Source organism: Scyliorhinus torazame, chromosome 13 (genome assembly GCF_047496885.1).
Source record: "Scyliorhinus torazame isolate Kashiwa2021f chromosome 13, sScyTor2.1, whole genome shotgun sequence".
In the NCBI taxonomy this organism is placed as follows: domain Eukaryota; kingdom Metazoa; phylum Chordata; class Chondrichthyes; order Carcharhiniformes; family Scyliorhinidae; genus Scyliorhinus; species Scyliorhinus torazame.
The window spans coordinates 41,631,450-41,653,533 of record NC_092719.1 but is presented as its reverse complement, the minus strand read 5'-3'; the positions used below and the strand labels follow the sequence as shown (position 1 = coordinate 41,653,533).

Below are 22,084 nucleotides of genomic sequence, written 5' to 3'. Positions count from 1 at the left end.
GGTGCAGAATTAGGCCATTCGGCCCATTGAGTGCTCTGCCATTCGATCATGGCGAGTATGTTTCTCATCCCCCATTCTCCTGCCTTCTCCCTGTAACCCCTGATCCCCTTATTAATCAAGAACCTATCTATCTCTGTCCTCAAGATGCTCAGTGATTTGGCCTCCACAGCCTTCTGCAGCAATGACACACCGCCCTCTGGGGGTAATGCGGGAGACCCAAAAGAGGTTGAAGGAGAAGGTGGAGGATCTGGAGAACCGTTCCAGAAAGCGAAACCTGCGGATTGCGGGGATGCCCAGAGGCATTGAAGGAGTGGAGGTCGGCACGTATGTGGCCAAGATGTTGGAAAAGCTGATTGGGGGGGCCGGTGCTGGGGGGGCCTTTGACCAGCCCCTGGAGGTCGATCGAACGAACAGGGCGCTGATGAGGCCGCAGGCGGGGGAGCTGCCAAGTGCGATGGTGGTGCGGTTACACCACTTCTTGGACAAAGAGAAGATTCTGAGGCGGTCGAGGAAGTGCACCTGGGAGGGGAACGAGCTGTGGGTGTACCAGGACCTGGGTGCAGAGGAGGGTTTAACCGGGTCAAGGGTGCCCTCGTCCAAGAAGGGGGTGAAGTTTGGAGTGCTGTACCCTGCCTGCCTCTGGGTGATTTTCCAGAATGGAGAATACTATTTTGGTATGTCAGAGGCGGCAATGGAATTTTTAAGAGACAATGGCCTGGCAAGAGAAGGAGGACATTAAACTTTGGAGGAGATGTGAGGAAGTGTTTCCTTTTGGTAGTTGTTGGAGACTTTTTTTCTCCGTTGAGATGTTTTGTTGTGCGTGGGAGTGTTGAGGGTGAGTGCACCTTTTTCTGTTCCTTTTGTTTCCTGAGGGAGTGTGGCTGAGGAAGGGGGGGGGAGGGGAGTCAGTGGGGGTGGGAGGTTCGGAGGCCTTGGAAACGGACTGCCATGCTAGCTGGGCGGGCTAGTTAATGGGAGAGCAGTGGGGGTGGTTGGTGTAGGGAGGGGGGTGGGGTTGTTGTTTGGTTTCGGGCAGTTGGAAAAGAAGTGGGCCTGGAGGGTTGCGTGACACAGGCCGGGGGCAGGCCCAAAAAGGGATAATCGGCGGGGGGGGGGGTTCTATAACCAGATTGGTCACGTGAAATGAGAGGGGGCTGAATGGGCCGGTCAACCGGTCATGTGTGTTTGCGCACCTGAGGAGCCTCAAGGTGGACATAACTTTTCTGCAAGAGACGCATTTAACGATAGGGGATCAGACAAGATTGAGGAAAGGGTGGGTAGGGCAGGTGTTCCAATCGGGACTGGACCTGAAGACGAAGGGGGTGGCGGTGCTGGTAAACAAACAAGTGGCATTCGAGGTGGGGATCATAGTGGCTGATTCGGGGGGGGGGGGGGGGGGGGGGGCGGGGCGGGAAGAGATGTTTGTGATGGTTAGTGGGAAGCTGGAGGGGATGCTGGTGGTTTTGGTAATCGTTTATACGGAGTTTGAGGCGGGTGCTGAGAAAGATTCCTGACCTGGACTTGCATCAGTTGATCATTTGGGGGGGGGGGGATTTTAACACCGTCATTAAGCTAAGTTTGCACCAGTGAAGCACGAGGTCAGGAAGGTGTTGGCGGTGGCGAAGGAGCTGAAGGGGTTAATGGAGCATATGGGGGGGGGGGGGTGAGAGAGAGTGGGGGGGGGGGGGGGTTTGGGAGGCCAAGGGCAAAGGAATTTTCATACTTTTCCCACGTGCACTGGCTGTACTCCAGGATGGCCTTTTTTTGTGGTGGATGAGGCATTGCTGGCAGGGATGGTCGACTCGGAGTATTTGGCGATGGTGGCTTGGGCCCACACGCTGCACTGGGTGGATTTGCGAGTGGACGGGGGGGTGCGGCATCGCCCGCCGTGGAGACTGGATGTGGGGTTGAGGGTGGATGAGGTGGTGTGCGAGCTGATGAGGGCTGCCATCCGGGGGTATGTGGAACTCAATGACACTGGGGAGGTCACGGCCACCACGCTTTTGGAGAAGCTCAAGGCGGTGGCTCGGGGGGAGTTTGTTTTGATTCTGCACACAGGGAAAAGGCGGAACCTACTGGCTGGTGGAAGAGATTCTGAGGGTGGACAGGAGGTATTCGGATGCCCTGGAGGCAGGGTTGTTGAGGGAGGGGCTCCAGATGGAGTTTGGATTGGTGTCCATGGGGAAGGCGGTAGGGCAGTTGTGGAGGGCCAGGGGGGGTAATATACGAGTATGGGGAGAAGGCGCACAGGGTGCTGGCCCACCAACGTTAGAAACCAGAGACAGCGAGGGAGATTGGCAGAGTGAAGGACGGGACAGGAAGGGGGTTGCTGGACCCTTGGGGGTGAATGGGCTGTTTGAAGAGTTTTATACGAGATTATATGAGTTGGAGACCCCGGCCGGGAGGGAGGGAATGGATGGGTTGGAGTTTCCCAAGGTGGACGAGGAGATGGTGCAGGGGTTGGGGGGCCCCCATTGGGTTGAGAGACGTGATGGAGAATAAGGGGGCGATGCCGCAGGGAAGGCCCCGGGCCCGGGTGGGTTCCCAGTGGAGTTTTATAAAAGGTTTGTGGGGGATCTGAGGCCGCTGCTGGCGAGGGCATATAACGAGGCGAGGGAGAGGGGAGAGCTCCCCACTACACTATCACAGGCATCCACCTCCCTGATACCGGAGCAGTGTGGGTCCTACCGTCCGATACTGTTGCTGAATGTGGATCCTAAGTTGTTGGCGAAGGTGCTGGCATCACGGATTGAGGACTGTGTCCCAGGGGTGGTAGGTGAGGACCAAACGGAGTTTGTGAAGGGGAGGCAGTTGTCAGCAAATGTGAGGAGGTTGCTTAATGTGATTATGATGCCCCGGAGGGTCAGGAAGTGGAAGTAGCAGTCGTAATGGATGCGGAAAAGGCTTTTGACCGGGTGGAGTGAGAATATCTGGGAGGTATTGGGACGGTTTGGATTTGGGCAGGGGTTGGTGGACTGGTCCAGTGCATATTACAAGGCACCGGTTTACAAAGACTGGGAGGGAGCCGCGATATGAGATGTTAAATGGAAGTGGGCGGAGGAGCTGGGGGGGGGGGGGGGGGCGGGAAGGTGGTCCACAGGGTGCATATGACGGTGACTAGGATGAGTAAGTTCTTTTGAGGGAGTAGAGGACAGGTGTGGGCGGGAAGGCCTGCAAGCCATTTCCACATGTTTTGGGCGTGTCCGAAACTGAAGGTTCTGGCAGGGGTTTGCGGACGTAATGTCCGAGGTGTTGGGGGCGAAGGTGGCGCAAACCCAGGGGTTGTGATATTTGGGGTATCGGAAGATCCGAGTCCAGGAGGCGAGAGAGGCCGATGTCTTGGCCTTTGCCTCCCCGAGAGCCTGGAAATAGATTTTGCTTGGATGGAGGGACTCTGAGCCGCTGAAAGCAGGGGTGTGGGTGAGTGACCTGGCGGAATTCCTGTGGTTGGAAAGGATCAAGTTTTTCTTGAGGGGGTAACGGTCGTTGGGTTCGCCAGGAGGTGGAAGCCGTTCAGTGAGGTGTCAGCAGAGCGGGAGAGGGGTGATAAGGGGGTTAAAATGGGGAAGGCAGGATGGGAGGAGGGGAAGGGGGTGTGATGGTGCTGGTTATTTGTGTTGTACAATTTTGCTTCTGTTCTTTGTTTTGTTTGTTTATGCAAATGCCTGAAAAAATATTATTTTTTTAAAAGAATGCAGTATCACAAAAATAAGCAATATAAATGTGTTTGTGAGAGACATTCCAAATGGACACATAGGGATCGCAACAAATGTTGTGCATTCGGGCATACAAACAAACTTCATGGGTGGACTACTTTCCAGCCATTGGAGTTAACTTGAAGTATAAAATCTGCTGTTTGTTTCAGGAAATGCTTCTGATGAGTTGAGCCTTTCAAAGCGGTATGCAAAGGTTAGGGGCCTGGGCAGGGGGCTGTAAGACTGGACTGGGCGATAAAAGACTATGGCTGTGGATCAGGTATCTGCATCTCTACATCAGGGGCTGTTCGAGGATCTGAGGTCCATGATTGGGACAGGACCAGAGGACCCGCTGTAGGGGGTGGAGTTTGTATGGTTGACTCCATAATTGACAGCATGAGAGGTGTGGAAGACGTAGACTGCTCAGTTGGTGTTGGAACTTGCAGGCGGAGGTCAAATGGGTTGGGGGCATTAGCTATGGCTGGTAGAAGCACAGCTGGAAGTGGAGCAGATCGCAGAGCCAGCACGGAAGGAAGGAATCTTGTAGAATTCAGATTTCTTGACTCAATATGCTGTGCGAAGTCACTGAGAAATGATTAAGATGTGAATATTGAACCAGCTGTCATCAACAGGGGTAACCAAGTAGCATTGGCACACCTGTGACTTGATTGGCATGAAGGTACATCAGATTACCACCATCCACTGACGTGAGTGGCTACACTCCTCGAGGGGGTCCTGTACAATTGATTGACTTGGTGGAGCAGATAATATAGAACATACAGTGCAGAAGGAGGCCATTCGGCCCATCGAGTCTGCACCGACCCACTTAAGCCCTCACTTCAACCCTATCCCAGTAACCCAATAACCCCTCCTAACCTTTTTGGTCACTAAGGGCAATTTAGCATGGCCAATCCACCTAACCTGCACGTCTTTGGACTGTGGGAGGAAACCGGAGCACCCGGAGGAAACCCACGCAGGCACGGGGAGAACGTGCAGACCCGCACAGACAGTGACCCAGTGGGGAATCGAACCTGGGACCCTGGCGCTGTGAAGCCACAGTGCTATCCACTTGTGCTGCCCAGATGCTGAGTCTCAGCCCTGTCAAGAACAAAGGAATCTGCACATTGGTGAATTGGTCTCTCTGCGTCCTTAGAACAAAGGCGGGAGTGGAGTCTTGCTCGTGATAGACAGGGTCAAAACTGTGATAGGGCCTCTTGTGTTGTACAAGCTCACGTCCGGCTCTACTACCGGGTTCTTGTTGGGGTTCTTAATCTCCTGAGCTCAATCAAAATGTTGTATTTCTAAAGCCTCCTAACAGGATGGAAAACCCAGGGACAGAATCAGTCTGTGACAATCTGGGGACCATCTAGTGGACACACCTCAATGCAGAATGTAGAGCGTATCCATGAAGGTATCATGGTGTTCATTGGCCATGATGCAAGCAGCTGTCTAACTAAAATGAGTTATCACTCCTGCCTTGTAATACCGGCACCATCTTTTGAAGGTTACTCAAAAACTGGGGAATGACCGTATGTGTGATGGTCTGGACAGTAGTGTAGTATGGCACCTGTTCAAATCGGGGGATGACCGATTTTGAGATCATGGGTGACCAACAAGTGGGTGGAGAGCAGTGAGGAGGCCTTCCAGAACATGACACGGATTGATGATGCATTCTCTGTGGCAAGGGGCTCATTGCACCAAATGACGAGCAAATCATCACGTATGATAACCTAGGGGTGGCATTTAACTTGTTGGTAAGCTTCATTGATGGATGGGTGCCTTCCAACAGGTAGGCATGTATGTGATGAACGGGGTGGCATTTGGATTGGATTGTTGACCTGACACCACATCATGTAAACAGTGGAATCGGAGGTCTCGTATCGTGTCTGAGGAACAGACACGTGGACATTGCTGCTTGCAAAATCTGGTGAGCTATTCACACATCAGTTGACTTGCTGTGGAAAGGCCAGTTTCTAAGAGGTCTACATAGAAGGTTTTCTTTCTGTGAGGACACCAGGATGGTGCTTGGATAGAACAATATATGGGCTGAAATGCTTGGTTGAAGCTGTGATGGACACAGCTTCAAGTTCATAAGGCAATCAAGTGAATTGCTGTCTGCACAGTTTGACACTGAAAAAACGAGCAAGTTTGAGTCTCTTGGTCTGAGTCACATGGTGGATGTGATGCCATGCTTATGTAGAATTATAATAGTTCGAAGGATGGATTGTGTCATTTCGAAGTGCGTGCGAAGATAACCTGGTCCTTTGATTGGACTGATGTCTGGCAGTTACAGCGTCCAAGGGGATGGTGTATGAGGCACTGAGAGCGGACTCTCAAAAGCATCTTGTAAGCGGCAATGAAATGTCACCTGTCAGAAACTATCTCTGGTAGAGACAGTGGTCATGCAGTGTTGTCTAGCTTGCAAGGTGCCCTGGAACCAAATCCATCCCAGATCATCTCGGCATCCTGGGGGTTGCCATTGACCAGAAACTGAACTAGACTATGCATATAAATACTATAAATGGAATTCTGCAGCGAGTAACTTGCCTCCTGGACACCATATTTCAAGGTCACCAAATATTTATTTACAGCTCAACAAGTTTATCTCTGGCATACTGGGGAAGGTGAAACTTGGTGTTGTGGAGATTGTACTCGTCCCATGTTTACATTAGCGTTGATGGTTACAGGTTTGCCTTTGTAACCTCAAGAATGCTGTATTGAAGAGGTCATCATACTCCTGAAGGAGTGTATGGCACTGGAAAAGTGTGCTGAGGCAGGCAAGATATGATCCTGATCCACAAGAACGGGTGATGATACCTACTTTTGCATTGCTTGGTAAGTGGCTGTGCCATATCAACCAGAGAAGGCCAAACAACTTGGATGTCTGGGACGAAGACCAGATCCAAGCAAAACGGCCATTCCAAGATAGGACATGCAGTTCACGGGAGAGGTTTGCAATATAAATTGTTTCAGTAGAACTAGTGCAAATATGTGGTGGAGGCCAAACACTGGTGCCCTTGGATTGATAGAATAGTTCAACTGCAAATGTAATGAAATCTGCAAGTTCATCCATTAAGCGGTCATCCCAATGAAATGCCCTCACCAAATTGTCATTCTCCTTGAGGGAGTGCAAAGTACTATAAGCTCATCTCACTCTGCATGAGATGGAGGAAGCACAAGGGTATGTGTCTTCATCTGTGAGCCATATCTCCACTTCACTAGAGGTGCTAGGCTAGGATGAATATGTTGGCTACAACTCAAACACTGTGTTCTCCAGTGACATCACTTCATCCTCAAGAGATAGTAGACCATGATAACTGAGCCTCCATTTCAGCTACAAATACAGATGCTCATGCCTTTCATCTTGACTGCATTCTGAAATTAGTCAGATTTAAGGGGTGGGCTTCCCTGGCCTGGGAATCATAATGCACGCGAGTGATCTATGTCAAAGCAAGTGACATTCATGCTTTAACTGTAGAGCCGTGTGATATAATAGGGGAGTAATTTGCTATCTTCCCTAGTATCAGGCCCAGTAAGTGTGCCTTTTGTTGAGTCAAGAGCTCTGGAGACATCCCATTATCTTCTGTGTCTCTGAACCCACATAGAAGGTTCGTCTTAGTTCTCTTCTCCCAGCTGAAACTGTCAACAAAGGAGAGGGAAATGTTAGGATCAGGTATCAAATTGTAGATTAGGTTCTGATGCCAGTGATCAAATGAATTGACTGTTGAAAGCTTCGGTACACAATTTGGGGCTGCTATTGTTTCTGTACAGTGGGCTAAGTAGAGGCCAATATCCATGTGTATCTGCCCCAGTAAATTCACCTGTTTCCTTTGAGAGGTGGAACATTGTTCCAACACTGCCACAATGCCAGCAACATGTATGCCTTTAGATTGGCACATAAATTGGATCACAATATCAATGGTGTTTAGGTGAAATCATCGAGCTTTAGCACAACCACAAAATCGAACTGTACAATAGTCAGTACAAAATGGCTGTACCCACATGGGAACAAACTTTCAACCAGCAGAGCGTGGTAACACAATGGTGCTGTGACAAAAGTGAGTGATATGGCTTAATTAATATTCCTGCCATCAACCAACTGGCAAGGACCTTGTCAGCAACTATGTGACTCTGAAGCATTCTGTTTGTACAGTTGTAAATTGCCTTCACATGCAGACATTTGTACAGTTTAAAGGAAAGTCAAGCATTTATATATTCCATGTAAGCTCAGCTGGGCAGGCTATATTGTGTCAGTATTAAAATGTTCTCTTCAATTTAGATGTATTGAAAACATACCAGCAATGCTCTCCCTCTTACTGAAAGCTGCTGCCTTCTTCTGGAGGAAAGCGGACGATGATTTGGATCAGGATCAATGTGAAACTGCAGGTACTGAATTTTACGCAATATAGTGGTAAAGTGGAAAATTGTCTTTACTTTTAAGGAATAACATTATCACATACTATGAATCACGTTTTGCCATTATTGAAATATGGTTGCATCAACTCCATTATATTCTCTCTCTCAAGCTCAACAAGGATGCTCTGCATTCATGACATACTACTGTCAATAGCAAGTGTGAAGCACACTTCACTTTAATGATTCTGCTTATGGAGGTTCTATCAGTTTGTGCTCCGTAGATAATGTACGGTGAACTAAAGTGGCAGTGATTACACATATAATTTCTGCCGTTGTTAAGTGCACGCCAATGGTAAGTGCTGAGATGTTCAATTTTCGGAAGGGAAACTTGAAACAACTCCCCTTGACTGTTTGCATTTTGTATGGTACGGGGGAAAAGTTTGAGATCCAAAACTTTTTAAAAATAAATTTAGAGTACCCAATTAATTTTTTTTTCCCCAATTAAGGGGCAATTTAGCCTGGCCAATCCACCTATCCGGCACATCTTTGGGTTGTGGGGGAGAAACCCACGCAAACACTGGGCGAATGTGCAAACTCCACACGGACAGTGACCCAGAGTCAGGATCGAACCTGGGACCTCGGCGGCGTGATGCAGCAGGGCTAACCCACTGCACCACTGTGCTGCCCTCCGATCCAAAATTGATGTCCTCGACCACTTGTGATGATTTAAGAAAGGAAATGTTTATTATGGAATAGAGGGAAGAAAAATAAAGTAACTGAAAGTACACTTAACTAAGACAATGGGCGGGATTCTCCATTGGCTGATGTCGAAATTGCAAAACGTGCTTGGGCAGAGAATAGGTTCCGATATTTAAATTGCGGCAGGCGCCAATTTGACGCCAAATTGAAGTTCCCCGTCACCTCAACAGCGGCGTCAATGCTGTCTGGAATGCGCGTCCAGTAAACACAGTTTGCATATCATTAGCAGGCCCAATCTGGTATTTTCCGGGGCCTCCGTGATGCTCCGCCTCCGATGGGCCGAGTTGCCGACAGCGTGGTTCACTTATGCTTTTAAAAATCGTGAAACTGATGTCATGGCTGCTGTGGGAGGGGAGGGGGTTCAGAAAGTGTCCAACGTCGCCATAGTTTGCTGACAGTTGTGCCACTGGGGGGATGGCTAGGAGTTGGGCTGTGTCATCGGGGTGGACAGGCAGAGAATACCATTGCTGCAGCCGGCAAGGCAGCCATACAGCTGCACACGCTGCTTACCGCCCACTGTGAACTTAGGGCTACAGGTCGTGGAGATACACCCCCAAGCCCCCCCCCCCCCCCCCCCCCCCCAAGGTGCCCTCTGGCCTCAGCCGACCCATCAGCTGTATGGACGTGGTCCAGCACAACCTGTGCCATCTTGTTGGCTGGGATGAGTGTGTGGGGATTGTAATGTGTATGTGCGGCTGCAGCTTGTCAGCCTCCCGAGTGTCGGTCACAGACCCGGCAAGTCCCGCATCGTTTTTCATTGGAATTGATTGTGTTCCACATGGCGCTGGTGCGAGCCCCACCACGGTTGCTGAATCGATCCAGGTTCGGCACCAGTTTTGTTGTCATGAAAGTTCATGAATTCTGCATCGCCGTCAACACTTAGTCTCCGAAACGGAGAAACCTGCCCAAATTGGTTTTACACAGTATCACTATTCCAAACTATCTTAACTACCTTCACTTTATAAATTTAAGATGTATAAAAATCCAGTAATTGTTACCACACAGGGCTTTTACATCTCTTGGGGTTGCTTCTGAGGTAAACCAGCAACTTGCTTTTCAAATCAGGCTTCCTTCACGTACACATGCCTCCTGAGAGGGAAACAGCCATTCCTGCTGTTGGCTGAGATCTTAAAAACAGCTCCTGCTTCTGTATTTCCTAACATTTTTTTCACTTTTGATTTCTCCCTTACCTGACCTAATTTCTTTACAACTGCCCCCTCCCAGACTAATTACCTTCCATCTCTATTTTAGCTTTGAGAGTTTACATCTGGTTCATTCTCATATTTTCTCCCCCTCTCTCCCACCCCAATAAACTATTCGGCGGGATCAGGATTTCAAACATGAATTCATGAATTCAATTAGCTTTAATTATAAAAAGGCAGATTTACTGATTGTTATTGATATTAATGTGTCCACATGGTTGACTGGTACCGACAGTATGAACAATTAAACATTTTTTTTTTTTTAGATTGTCCAGATTATAAAAGTGTACTTGGAGGTATTGTGACCAGGTTTTGCGGTAAATATGGTTTAGTTGATGACTCCATCTACTTCACTTCTAATGATGTGCTGGGAGGCATGCCTTTGCAAGTTGGCCAAAAGGTGAACATTGTAGCCCAAAAGAATGAGACATCGGGAGGTTGGAAAGCAGTCAAGGTAGGATGTGATACAAATGGTCACTTATTCTCTTGTAATCAAAGAATGAATTCAACAATTATTCGAAATGTAAGAGTTTAAAGTGCATTAGTTCACACTGGAGGGACAGCACGGTGGCACAGCGGTTAGCACTGTGCCTCACAGTGCCAGGGACCCGGGGTCAATTCTAGCCTTGAGCCACTGTGTTGAGTTTGCACATTCACCCCCTGCCTGCGTCGGTTTCCTCCGGGTGCTCCATTTTCCTTCCACAGTCCAAAGATGTGCAGGTTTGATGGATTGGGTTACGCGGATGCTAAATTGCCCCTTAATGTCCAAGGATGTACGGGGATATGGGGGGGAAGTGGGCATGGGTATGGGGGAGAAGTGGGCATGGGTATGGGTGGGGTTCTCATTCGACAGGTTGGTGCAGACTCCACAGACTGAGTAGCCTTCTGCACTGTGGGGATTCTATGATCGTACTTGAATTGCAAAAAATTGTAAAATGGAGATGAATGTTATCTTTGCAAGTATGTTTCGGCTTGGAGATTACAGAATCCCCAAAGTTTGCTTTCATACAGAAAGTTCACCTGTTTCCTTAAATTAATGCTGGAAATAGGAAATAGAAACAAAGTGCTGGAAATACATACTCTTCATTCCCACTCTGAAGAGAATAAGCAAGTTATGATTTTTCAAGTATCTGTTTAAACATCGTGCTCTTCTATTTGCTGGTGTTGGTTTCTTGCACATTACCTACTCCTGACTTTATATGCTGGAGTGAAGCCATTATGCATTGCTTTCAAGACCACCGTTGCTATCCCTCTCCTCAAAATGCCCCACCTTCAACACTTTGTCTGTGCTGCAAACTGCTACCCCATCCCCCAAGTCCTTGAAGGTGCTGCCATCTCCCAAATCTGTGGCCATGTGTCACAGTACCAAAACCGATTTAACCAAAGTTGCAGTCAACATTCCCTGAGTAGGACCATGGTGTGTTATCACCACTCACTCTCTTCAACTTCTCTGCAACCTTTAACACGGTCGATCAACCATTCCTCCTTCAATTTAGAACTGCCCTTTCTTCATTCCAGTCTCGTGTAAACAAGGCTAGCCGGAGCATCGTTCACTGGCATCTCTTCCCACCATCGTACTATCACCATTGACATCCACTCCATTATCTATCCTTGATTGTGTCTATGAAGAGCCTTGAGACAATTTTTTCCATGGTTAAACATGCTCTATAAAACCTGAAAGACGTGCTGCCAGGTAATTTGTACATTCTGAATACTCCCTCTGTGTACTCAAACAGGCGCCGGCGTGTGGCAACTAGGGGGGCTTTTCACAGTAAATTCATTGCAGTGTTAATGTAAGCCTACTTGTGACACTAATAAAGATTATTATTATTAAGTTGTTGTATATAATGTACAAGTTAATGCTTAGAATAGCGATTGTCAAGAATGTTTACCCAGAATAATGTATGTTAAGGGATTACATAATTATTAGAACTGCTGTTGAATTTTTCAACCAGATTAATTTTCCATTACATCCACCTGCTTGAATGAATGCAGATAGCTCTTGTGTCATTGCTACTGCTAAAGGTCCCCCAGCGAATACTGATAATATGCATATGCAGACTCTTCTGTTTATTTTCAGCCTGTGTGAAAAAGGTTAGCACAAAGTTGGATTGCGATCTGGAGATTAGGGCACTCCATTGTCGAGGTATCAGTGCTAATGAGAAAGATAATACCAGGGATGAAAAGCTTTGGGGACAAAGGCCTAGATGTTCAATGAAGCAGAGAAAACTAACACTAATTAAACCAGAGGGTGCTGGAAACACTCAGCCAATCTGACAAAATCTGTGGAGAGTGGAACAGAGTTTAAGTTTCGAGTCCAATCTCTCCCACCTTCTAACCTGTCCGTGACCTAACCTTTTTGTTCTACCTAACCATTCTGACTTTTTTGACGGCACAACCTCTCTTCAGTACCAAAAAAGAGTCATATTGGACTCGACGTTAACTCTTTCTCCCTCCACAGATGCTGCCAGACCTGCTGAGTTTGACGAATGTGATATAAAATAGTTACTTTAGAGATACTAGTTAATGTAATGTAGAAATAAGCCACTTTGATTCTGGCAGTTAGGGAGAAAGGGATTTGAGACCGCATGGAAAAAGCAGGAAGAGGTGTGTCTATGAGAGTGATGCTGCATTGATAGGGGCCAGAGAAAGGGATTGGAAGTGAGCCAATCAGAATAGATCAAACAGGTCAGGAGGGATATAGGCTGACCTATGGGCGTCGAGTATGTGAAACTTGATACCATTTGAATTGATTTGCAGAGATCCCTTTGTTTCTTTGTTCATTCGCTTTCTGGGATATAGGAAACTGGATGTCTCTTCTATTTCTATGAAATGAATCAAGCTTGCAAGCTAAATAAATAACTTCTTTTTACGTGCGAATCCATCTCGACTTTTATTGAGGCCAGACTGACAGAGAAAGAAATTTGGAAATCAACATTTGGTGCCGAAAACCGGGATTTCTCAGGGCGATCCTGATCCAACTGCGAAATCAGAATTAGACTGATTTATGAACAGGAGGATGGGGAACAAAGGGCCCTCAATGTAGAACTGGAAAACGACCGCGCATTGATTGTTCCCCTCTTCTTATCGTCTGATTAGTCTGGTCACTCGCGGTTGGCACAGAAAGACCGCCTCGACGAAATCACAGGTCAGTCTGGGGATTAGCAATTTAATTGATGGGATTTCATATTGTTGTTTCGGCTTGGGTTAGGGTTTTGGGTTGATGGGACATCTCAAATGATGATTCAATTCCAAGTATAAGGGTTCAGAGGCTGATGTGACTTCATTAATGAAGGTTCAGTCTATTATATGGGTTCAGAGGCTGATGTGACTTCATTAATGAAGGTTCAGTCTATTATATGGGTTCAGGGGCTGATGTGACTTCATTAATGAAGGTTCAGTCCAGTATAACTGTTTTTAAATCTGAAGATGGTTCAACTCTATGTGTGAGTGTTTTAAATATATAGTTGATTAAGCTAAAATTGTTTCCTTGGACTGTATTGGCGGAAAACGCAGTTCCGAGGTCTAGTTGAGATTGTGAGGAATGCTGCATATTGGTTGAAGCAGAAGTCTCTCAAAGGGTTAACAGCAGCAGGCGAAGTTGAAAACAGACAGTGCTTCTCACTCAGGCTTTGAGATAACAGCAGCAGCCGTAGTGTAATCGGATACCTTTCCTTTGAGTCAGTGAACACCAGCAAAGTTACGTTTTGAATTAATTAAAGGAAACCAGTGGGTTTCTCCACCTCTTTGATAAAAGTTATTATTTTCAAAAGCAATTGATTGAAATTGCCAGAATCTTAAGTTTTACTTACTTGAAATAAGGTTTATCTCATTTTATCTGGAGATTAATAGAAACTTAAAGAAGATCATGGACACCATTTTAAAAAGTGTCAATCTGGAGATGATAGTTGATTTTGCTAATACTTATGTGTATGTAAAAGAAAAAAAAACTTGTTAAAAGAAAAATTGTTAAGATAAAGAAATAATTAAGTTGTAAATGTTATACAAGTTTGTGTTAAGCAAATTGTAAATTTAGTTCTGAGTTGAGATCAGAGCTAAGCTTGCAAGTTGCAGTAATTCAATTTGAATTTTCAAACATTTTTAAGTTTTAAAAAAAAAGAGAGAGCAAATAGAGAAAAGAAGGACACAGATCTTGAATGCGTTGAATAGCACATTTCAAAGGCCCATAAATCTTTCTGTTATCTTAGACCTAAAACCTAGGAAGATTGAAGAGCCAGAGGAATTTCTGGAGCGTTTTAATGAAATCTACCAGGGGCAGTCAGGCGATTTGCTGTATCAAAATGGTCAGAATTCCCCTCAATACTGTGCTATGTTAATACATTGCCTACCACCTTCTGTGGTTACTGCTGTGAAATGTAATAACATGAATTGGACAGAGAACGACCCTTCCCAGATGGCAAGGGCAGTCAGATTTTACTGGAAGGAGGGTGTAGGCCAAGAAGGAGGCTCAGTTACAAAGGTTAAGACTGAGTATGTAATGAAAAAGGATGATCTGCGACCCCAACAAGCGGCAGAAATGGTAGTTTACCAGCAGGAGCTCCAATATAGTGACTTTGGGTGGGTGGATCAGCGAAGAGGAGGATGAGACAACAGTGCTATATTTCTATCACCCCCCAGTGGTGGACGTTAGACGTTGAACAGTCACTGCATCACGTTACCCTGGCCTATGACAGAACTGGACGAAACAGGGAGTTGGAGGACAAATACCGGCCATTACTTGAGACCGAATGGCCAGTCAAGGTTACAGACACAGTCACGGGAAAAGAAGGTACAGCCGATTTTGTTACAATATCACCACATTTATGGCCACAGTCAGCTTCGGTAAGCCCTCATATTACACGTCAGGTCCATGACCAGTACCATGCCAGGGATATGGGGTGAATGGTCAGGAGGCCAGTGGATCATTCGGATCCAACAGACTACGCACTTCAAGCCATGCCGGACGGCACTACCATAAAATATTTTGAGGTCCCTGAAACGATTAACACTCGACTGCAGCATCACAGGGGACATGATGTGTTGGAATATGTCAATCCACAGGTCTGGGCGGAATACCCATCACAAGTGGGAAAGACAAATGTTACACCTATTAAGGTGATGATTAAGGATCATGTAAAGCTACCTTCCATTCGACAATACCCCCTGAAATCTCAAGCTGCTCCATCAATAGATAAATTAATTCAAGAGCTGTTGAAACAGGGTATTTTGGTCCCTTGCCAATCAGAATGTAACACCCCCATACTTGCTGTGCCTAAACCAGCCAAACCAGACCAGTACCGATTAGTACAGGATTTACGTTCAATCAATGCCATCGCATAGCCGTTACATGCTCTCACCCTCCAACAGGATATTACGGTGTATAGCTCCCACTCGGTCATCGCACTACTGAGGCAACTGCAGACTCAGCATCTTACCGCAGCTCGTCAGAATAGGTATGAGATATACCTTTTGAACAATCCACGTCTGACATTTAAATACTGTACCACTATCAATCCAGCCTGTTTTCTTAGTGGTCCCCCTGTCCATGAAGACGCACCTGGCCACGACTGTTTAGCCTTGATTCAGGAAACTACCACAATAAGGGGCGATTTGAGCGACATTTCGTCAGAACAACCTGACATGATTATGTGTGGTCAAATATCCCACCGGGGTTTAGTTAATGACCTACTGCAGGCCCTCCTTATGCCCGCGCAGATTTCCGTTATTAAATGCGCTGCCCACACGAATGGTACAACCCCAGTTGACGTTGGTAATGAACGAGCAGATTGTGCAGCGCGGACAGCCGCGCAAATTCAGCAAGTGATGGTGCCTAAGATGTTAAGTCAGACTAAACGATCTACTATAAATATGTCTGCTTCTGACAAGTCAATGCCAACCATCCAAGACGTCATAAGGTTACAGGAGGACGCTCCTGAGAGTGATAAACAAATGTGGAAACGGTTAGGTTGTACATATGATTCTGTTTCCTCTTTGTGGACCACGCCTGCACATCAGACTTGTATGTCTGATGTGCTGGCTTTATGGGTCATTGAATGTGTACACTTTGCAACTCATTGTGGGGCTCGAGGGACAAGTGATTTGTTGCTGGACACTTGGTGGCACCCTAAAATGCAGGGGTTGGCCCAAAGTATCAGTAATCGGTGTTTGATTTGTCAGCAATATAACACCGGAAAAGGTATCCCTTGTGGGAAGGGGCAAACCCCGTTGCCCAGTGGTCCCTTTGAGACGCTCCAAATGGATTACATTGAGTTGGGAAGGTGTCAATGTTACAAATATGTTTTGGTCATTGTGGATGTGTTCAGCAGATGGGTCGAGGCGTATCCGACTATCGATAATAAAGCTGCTACTGTGGTTAAAGTCTTGATGAGGGAAATCATTCCCCGGTACGGTATACCAGCTCAGTTAAGTTCTGATAATGGGCCTCATTTTATTGGACAAATTAACAAGGAGTTTTGCTCCCAGTTGGGCATACGCCAGCAGTTACACTGTGCTTACAGACCGCAGGCGGCCGGGTTGGTTGAGAGACACAATCAGACCCTCAAAACTAAATTGGCTAAATTTAAGAGCAGACACGGGACTGACATGGCTTAAGTTGCTCCCCGTTGCCCTCTTCCAGCTGCGGGTTACACCTGCGGGACCGGCCCGGCTCTCTCCTGCCGAGATTCTTTATGGCAGGCCTCTTAGAACTCCCTGGAGCCTGCAGGTTCCCAGACTGGTTCAGTTTCATTAGATGACTGAAGAAATGACCGCCTATGTTCTAGCCCTTACGCAAGTGCTCAAGGAACTCCATGGCCAAGTCCGCGCGGCTCACCAGCCATTGCCCCAGTACCTAGCTCACTTTCAGTCCAGCCCGGTAGTTATGTCATGGTCAAAAATTGGACTAGGAAGGGGTCGGAGCCGCGATGGGACGGGCCCTTCCAAGTTCTCCTTACCACCCCCACAGCAGTTAAAGTGGAGGGGCGAAGTGCTTGGGTCCACCTACATCACTGTAAATTGAGCCCATCTCCACTACTGTAAAAGGTCGGATACTAACCTGCCTCCCTTCTCCAGTGCTATTTTACAGGTGTGGAGCATGATGGAGTGACTACGCATCGTCTGTCTGATATTTGGCCTCACTTCGCTTGGCGTGTTATTGGCGATGGACATGGAAAAGGGGAATATTATGTATCTGTGTAGCCCCAACCAATCTACAAGGATACATCACCTATGCAAAGGTGATGTTCTTCGCTGCCCCCATATACGAGGACATGGTATCGACTCATGGAAGGTCATCAAAGTTAAGGAGAATGCAGGAGTCATGAAGCAGTTGCACCGGTCCCGGCGATAGGAAGGGAACATTATATGGACATTGCCTTGTTTTTGGAATACATGTAAATTTGATTTTGGATGTGTTAAGAGTGGTACAATAAAGGTAAAATCAGGCTGTCAGAAGAGTGTAGGAAGAGGCTATGAGAAAGAGAAAGGGACTAGAGAGAGGACGGGGCGTATGAGAAGGGAAGTACAGCTAGAACGTAGGTTACCGGGAGATACACTTAAGTTAGTTAAAGGCCAAACTGAGGAAAACCCGGGTAGTAAACCTTGGGAGCCCTCGGGCAATAACCAAGGAGTTGTCTCAGCTACGGTTGTTTGCAATGCAGAACCGGTATGCTCTTGACTATCTTCTGGCCCGTGAGGGTGGGGTATGCGCCATAGTACAGGGCAAGTGTATCATGGGAGTTCAGGACTTGACCGCTAACATTACTAAATTTATGGATCGCATACGGGATCACTTGGACGGGATGCAGGATCCTGGCTCTTGGGGTAACTGGGGATTTGGAGGATGGAAGGACTGGTTGATAAATATGGCCATGTATCTAGTGGTAGCTATCGGCTGCATCTTTGTGGGCCTGGCCATCCTTAAATGTGTGATGGGTAGAATGCGGGGTGCACTGGATCAGATCACCGCCCCAATCACCGAAAAAAAATTTAACTGTTAAAATCCATGAGGGTGAGGCAGATGAAGGGGGGCTAAGACAGGAATTGGAAATGCAGCGACGGATCTTTTAGATGAGGAACCGTAGCTATGGATTGGATAGTTCGGTTGTCATGGAATGATAAAAGGAGGGAATGACGAATGTGATATAAAATAGTTACTTTAGAGATACTAGTTAATGTAATGTAGAAATAAGCCACTTTGATTCTGGCAGTTAGGGAGAAAGGGATTTGAGACCACATGGAAAAAGCAGGAAGAGGTGTGTCTATGAGAGTGATGCTGCATTGATAGGGGCCAGAGAAAGGGATTGGAAGTGAGCCAATCAGAATAGATCAAACAGGTCAGGAGGGATATAGGCTGACCTACGGGCGTCGAGTATGTGAAACTTGATACCATTTGAATTGATTTGCAGAGATCCCTTTGTTTCTTTGTTCATTCGCTTTCTGGGATATAGGAAACTGGATGTCTCTTATAGTTCTATGAAATGAATCAAGCTTGCAAGCTAAATAAATAACTTCTTTTTACGTGCGAATCCATCTCAACTTTTATTGAGGCCAGACTGACAGAGAAAGAAATTTGGAAATCAACAAGTTTTCCAGCATTTTCAGTTTTTAGATTTCCAGCATCCACTATTTTGCGTTTGTCAAAAATAACACGAGTGGAACCTAATCAAACAATTCAACCTTTTTTGAAGAGATTTGAGAGGATAAATGCAGAAAGATTATTGCTATGAAAGGGGGAGAAAGAGGTTTGATGCTTTCTCTCTTCTCTCTCTCTCTCCCTCTCTCCCTCTCTCCCTCTCTCCCTCCCTCTCTCTCTCTCTCTCTCTCTCTCTCTTCTCCTCCCCCCCCCTCCCCCTCCCGTTAATACAATATAGAATGCATTACACACATACATATTGAAACACTGACACTAAATGAGAGAATTGGATAAAAACTTGGAGAAAAATATTGAGGCATAGAGGAAGAAATAGCTACAGTGTAAAGCATGCATTGGCACAGTGGGCCAAGTAATTTTTAACCATGTTAGAATGTCTGTGATACTATGGATTTTACTCCTGTGAATTACTATGTCGGGCCAAATACGAAATGTCCTGCCCAAACAAGTCGCTTACATGCTTTCCTGTTATCTATGATCGCTGCCAATTTTGTCAGAACACTGCTGCTTGCCAAAAAATGCTAGCTTGTTGATGTTCTGATGATAGACTGTTCTATAAAAAGCCAACCTCCTAACCTGTTTTTAATTGCTTCAGGTGCAGACTCATTGCATTTCAATAGCATATACATGTATCTTTGCACTAGAAAACGTTTTCTCTATCACTGCGGATTCAGCAAGGTGAGAGAGGGAAGAATTGGAGAATTGACTGGAAGCTGTAGGTCATTACGTGGCTTCACATGTTAGATGGGGTGTCCTGTGCATGGTTCAAGTGTGGAAGTAATACCTCCCTCTGTTCTTAACAATACCCTGAGCAAGTGCCAACAATGGAAGGAGCCGTCCACAACAGTAGTGCAGGTCCAAATTCCAACACCTTTAGGACTGAGACTGTGCCAGATTCTGGACAATAAAATCAGCTAGCCTATCCTCGGCCAAATTTAATGAATAAAGTATGAAAAAGAAATAAAAAGTAATGTATAATCTTTTTTATTAAAAAGGAATAAATTAATTCAGGTCGGATTAGGTTGGCGGATGTTCAGGTGCGTCACTGTAAGCAGTGAAGCTGATGACTAGTCCGGTAAACATACAAGAAAGAACGCCTAGCCAAATTGGCCCAGTATTCTACCAAACGTTTGAATTTCATTTAACTTGAGTATCAAATGGAATATATATTTTTTTAAATCCCATTTTCTGGACAAATTTGGTTTTCGGACAGCCGGATTTTAAATCTCCAATCTGTATGTTTTATTTTTCACTTTCGACCGTGGACCCGGTGCTTTGAAATTGCAAATTTGTCCTGTTAAATTTCAGTGTGGCTGTAAGGACTCCTTCATGTGAGCTATTAAACTGTTCAGCCAGTTTATTATTGCAAAGCGAAAGGTGGAGAGAGGTTGATATTCTGAAAGAATCATATCAATTAGGCTGAGGAGTCTTATTTACTTGAACTTGTGGTAGATTTTTTAAAAAATATATATTTTATTCAAGATTTTTTGGCCAAACATAACAGTACGTAGTGTTTCTTTTAAACAACAATAAAGCAATATAAATAACAGTGGCCAGTTTTAAACAAATAAATAAATAATATATGAACAGAAACAAAAACCAAACTAAATGGCAACTGCCTTGTCAAAAATAAATACTCTCCAAAGATACAATCCAACAGTCCAATATACATGACCTAAAACAAGTGCCTATACATATACAATAACATCCCTGAGAGTCCGTCCGATTCCTTCCCCCCCCCGGGTTGCTGCTGTTGTCGTCTTCTTTTCCATTCCCTCTATCTTTCTGTGAGGTAGTCGACGAACGGTTGCCACCGCCTGGTGAACCCTTGAGCCGAACCCCTTAGTACGAACTTAATCCGTTCAAACTTTATAAACCCTGCCATGTCGTTTATCCAGGTCGCCACACCCGGGGGTTTGGCTTCCTTCCACATTAACAATATCCTGCGCCGGGCTACTAGGGACGCAAAGGCCAAAACATCAGCCTCTCTCGCCTCCTGCACTCCCGGCTCTTCTGCAACCCCAAATTTAACCAACCCCCAGCTTGGTTCGACCTGGACCCCCACCACCTTCGAAAGCACCTTTGCCACCCCCACCCAAAACCCCTGTAGTGCCGGACATGACCAGAACATGTGGGTGTGATTCGCTGGGCTTCTCGAGCATCTCACACACCTATCCTCTACCCCCAAAAATTTACTGAGCCGTGCTCCAGTCATATGCGCCCTGTGTAACACCTTAAATTGTATCAGGCTTAGCCTGGCACATGAGGACGATGAGTTTACCCTACGTAGGGCATCAGCCCACAGCCCCTCCTCAATCTCCTCCCCCAGCTCCTCTTCCCATTTCCCTTTCAGCTCATCTACCATGATCTCCCCCTCGTCCCTCATTTCCCTATATATGTCCGACACCTTACCATCCCCCACCCATGTCTCTGAGATCACTCTATCCTGCACCTCCTGCGTCGGGAGCTGCGGGAATTCCCTCACCTGTTGCCTCGCAAAAGCCCTCAGTTGCATATACCGAAGTGCATTCCCTTAGGGCAACCCATATTTTTCCGTCAGCGCTCCCAGACTCGCAAACGTCCCATCTACGAACTGATCTCTCAATTGTGCTACCCCTGCTCTTTGCCATGCTCCAAATCCCCCATCCATTCTCCCCGGAACAAACCTATGGTTATTTCTTATCGGGGACCGCACCGAGGCTCCCGTCTTTCCCCTATGCCGTCTCCACTGCACCCAAATTTTCAATGTAGCCACCACCACCGGGCCTGTGGTGTATTTCTTCGGTGAGAACGGCAACGGTGCCGTCACCATAGCTTGTAGGCTAGTCCCCCTACAGGACGCCCTCTCCAATCTCTTCCACGCCGCTCCCTCCTCTTCTCCCATCCACTTACACACCATTGAAATATTGGCGGCCCAGTAGTACTCACTTAGGCTCGGTAGTGCCAGCCCCCCCCCCCTGTCCCTACTACGCTGCAAAAATCCCCTCCTCACTCTCGGGGTCTTCCCGGCCCACACAAAACTCATAATACTCTTCTCGATTCTTTTGAAAAAAGCCTTCGTGACCACCACCGGGAGGCACTGAAACACAAAAAGGAATCTCGGGAGGACCACCATTTTAACCGCCTGCACCCTACCTGCCAGTGACAGGGACACCATGTCCCATCTCTTAAACTCCTCCTCCATCTGTTCCACCAACCGCGTTAAATTAAGCCTATGTAATGTACCCCAATTCTTGGCTATCTGGATCCCCAAGTACCAAAAGTCCCTTGTTACCTTCCTCAACGGTAAATCCTCTATTTCTCTGCTCTGCTCCCCTGGATGCACCACAAACAGCTCACTTTTCCCCATGTTCAATTTATACCCTGAAAAATCCCGAAACTCCCCAAGTATCCGCATTATCTCTGGCATCCCCTCCGCCGGG

At 46.6% G+C, this 22,084-nt stretch overlaps 1 protein-coding gene across 2 annotated transcripts in view; it reads left to right on the top strand.

Moving 5' to 3' along the window:
* mov10l1 (Mov10 like RNA helicase 1) overlaps positions 1-22,084 on the top strand; it is a 108,966-nt gene that overhangs the window by 5,705 nt on the left and 81,177 nt on the right. For both annotated transcript variants that reach the window (XM_072471440.1, XM_072471441.1), the window contains exons 2-3: positions 7,975-8,081; positions 10,279-10,466. In XM_072471440.1, the coding sequence (XP_072327541.1) occupies positions 7,997-8,081; positions 10,279-10,466 (273 nt within the window). In that variant the 5' untranslated portion in view covers positions 7,975-7,996. The remainder of the gene's footprint in view (positions 1-7,974; positions 8,082-10,278; positions 10,467-22,084) is intronic.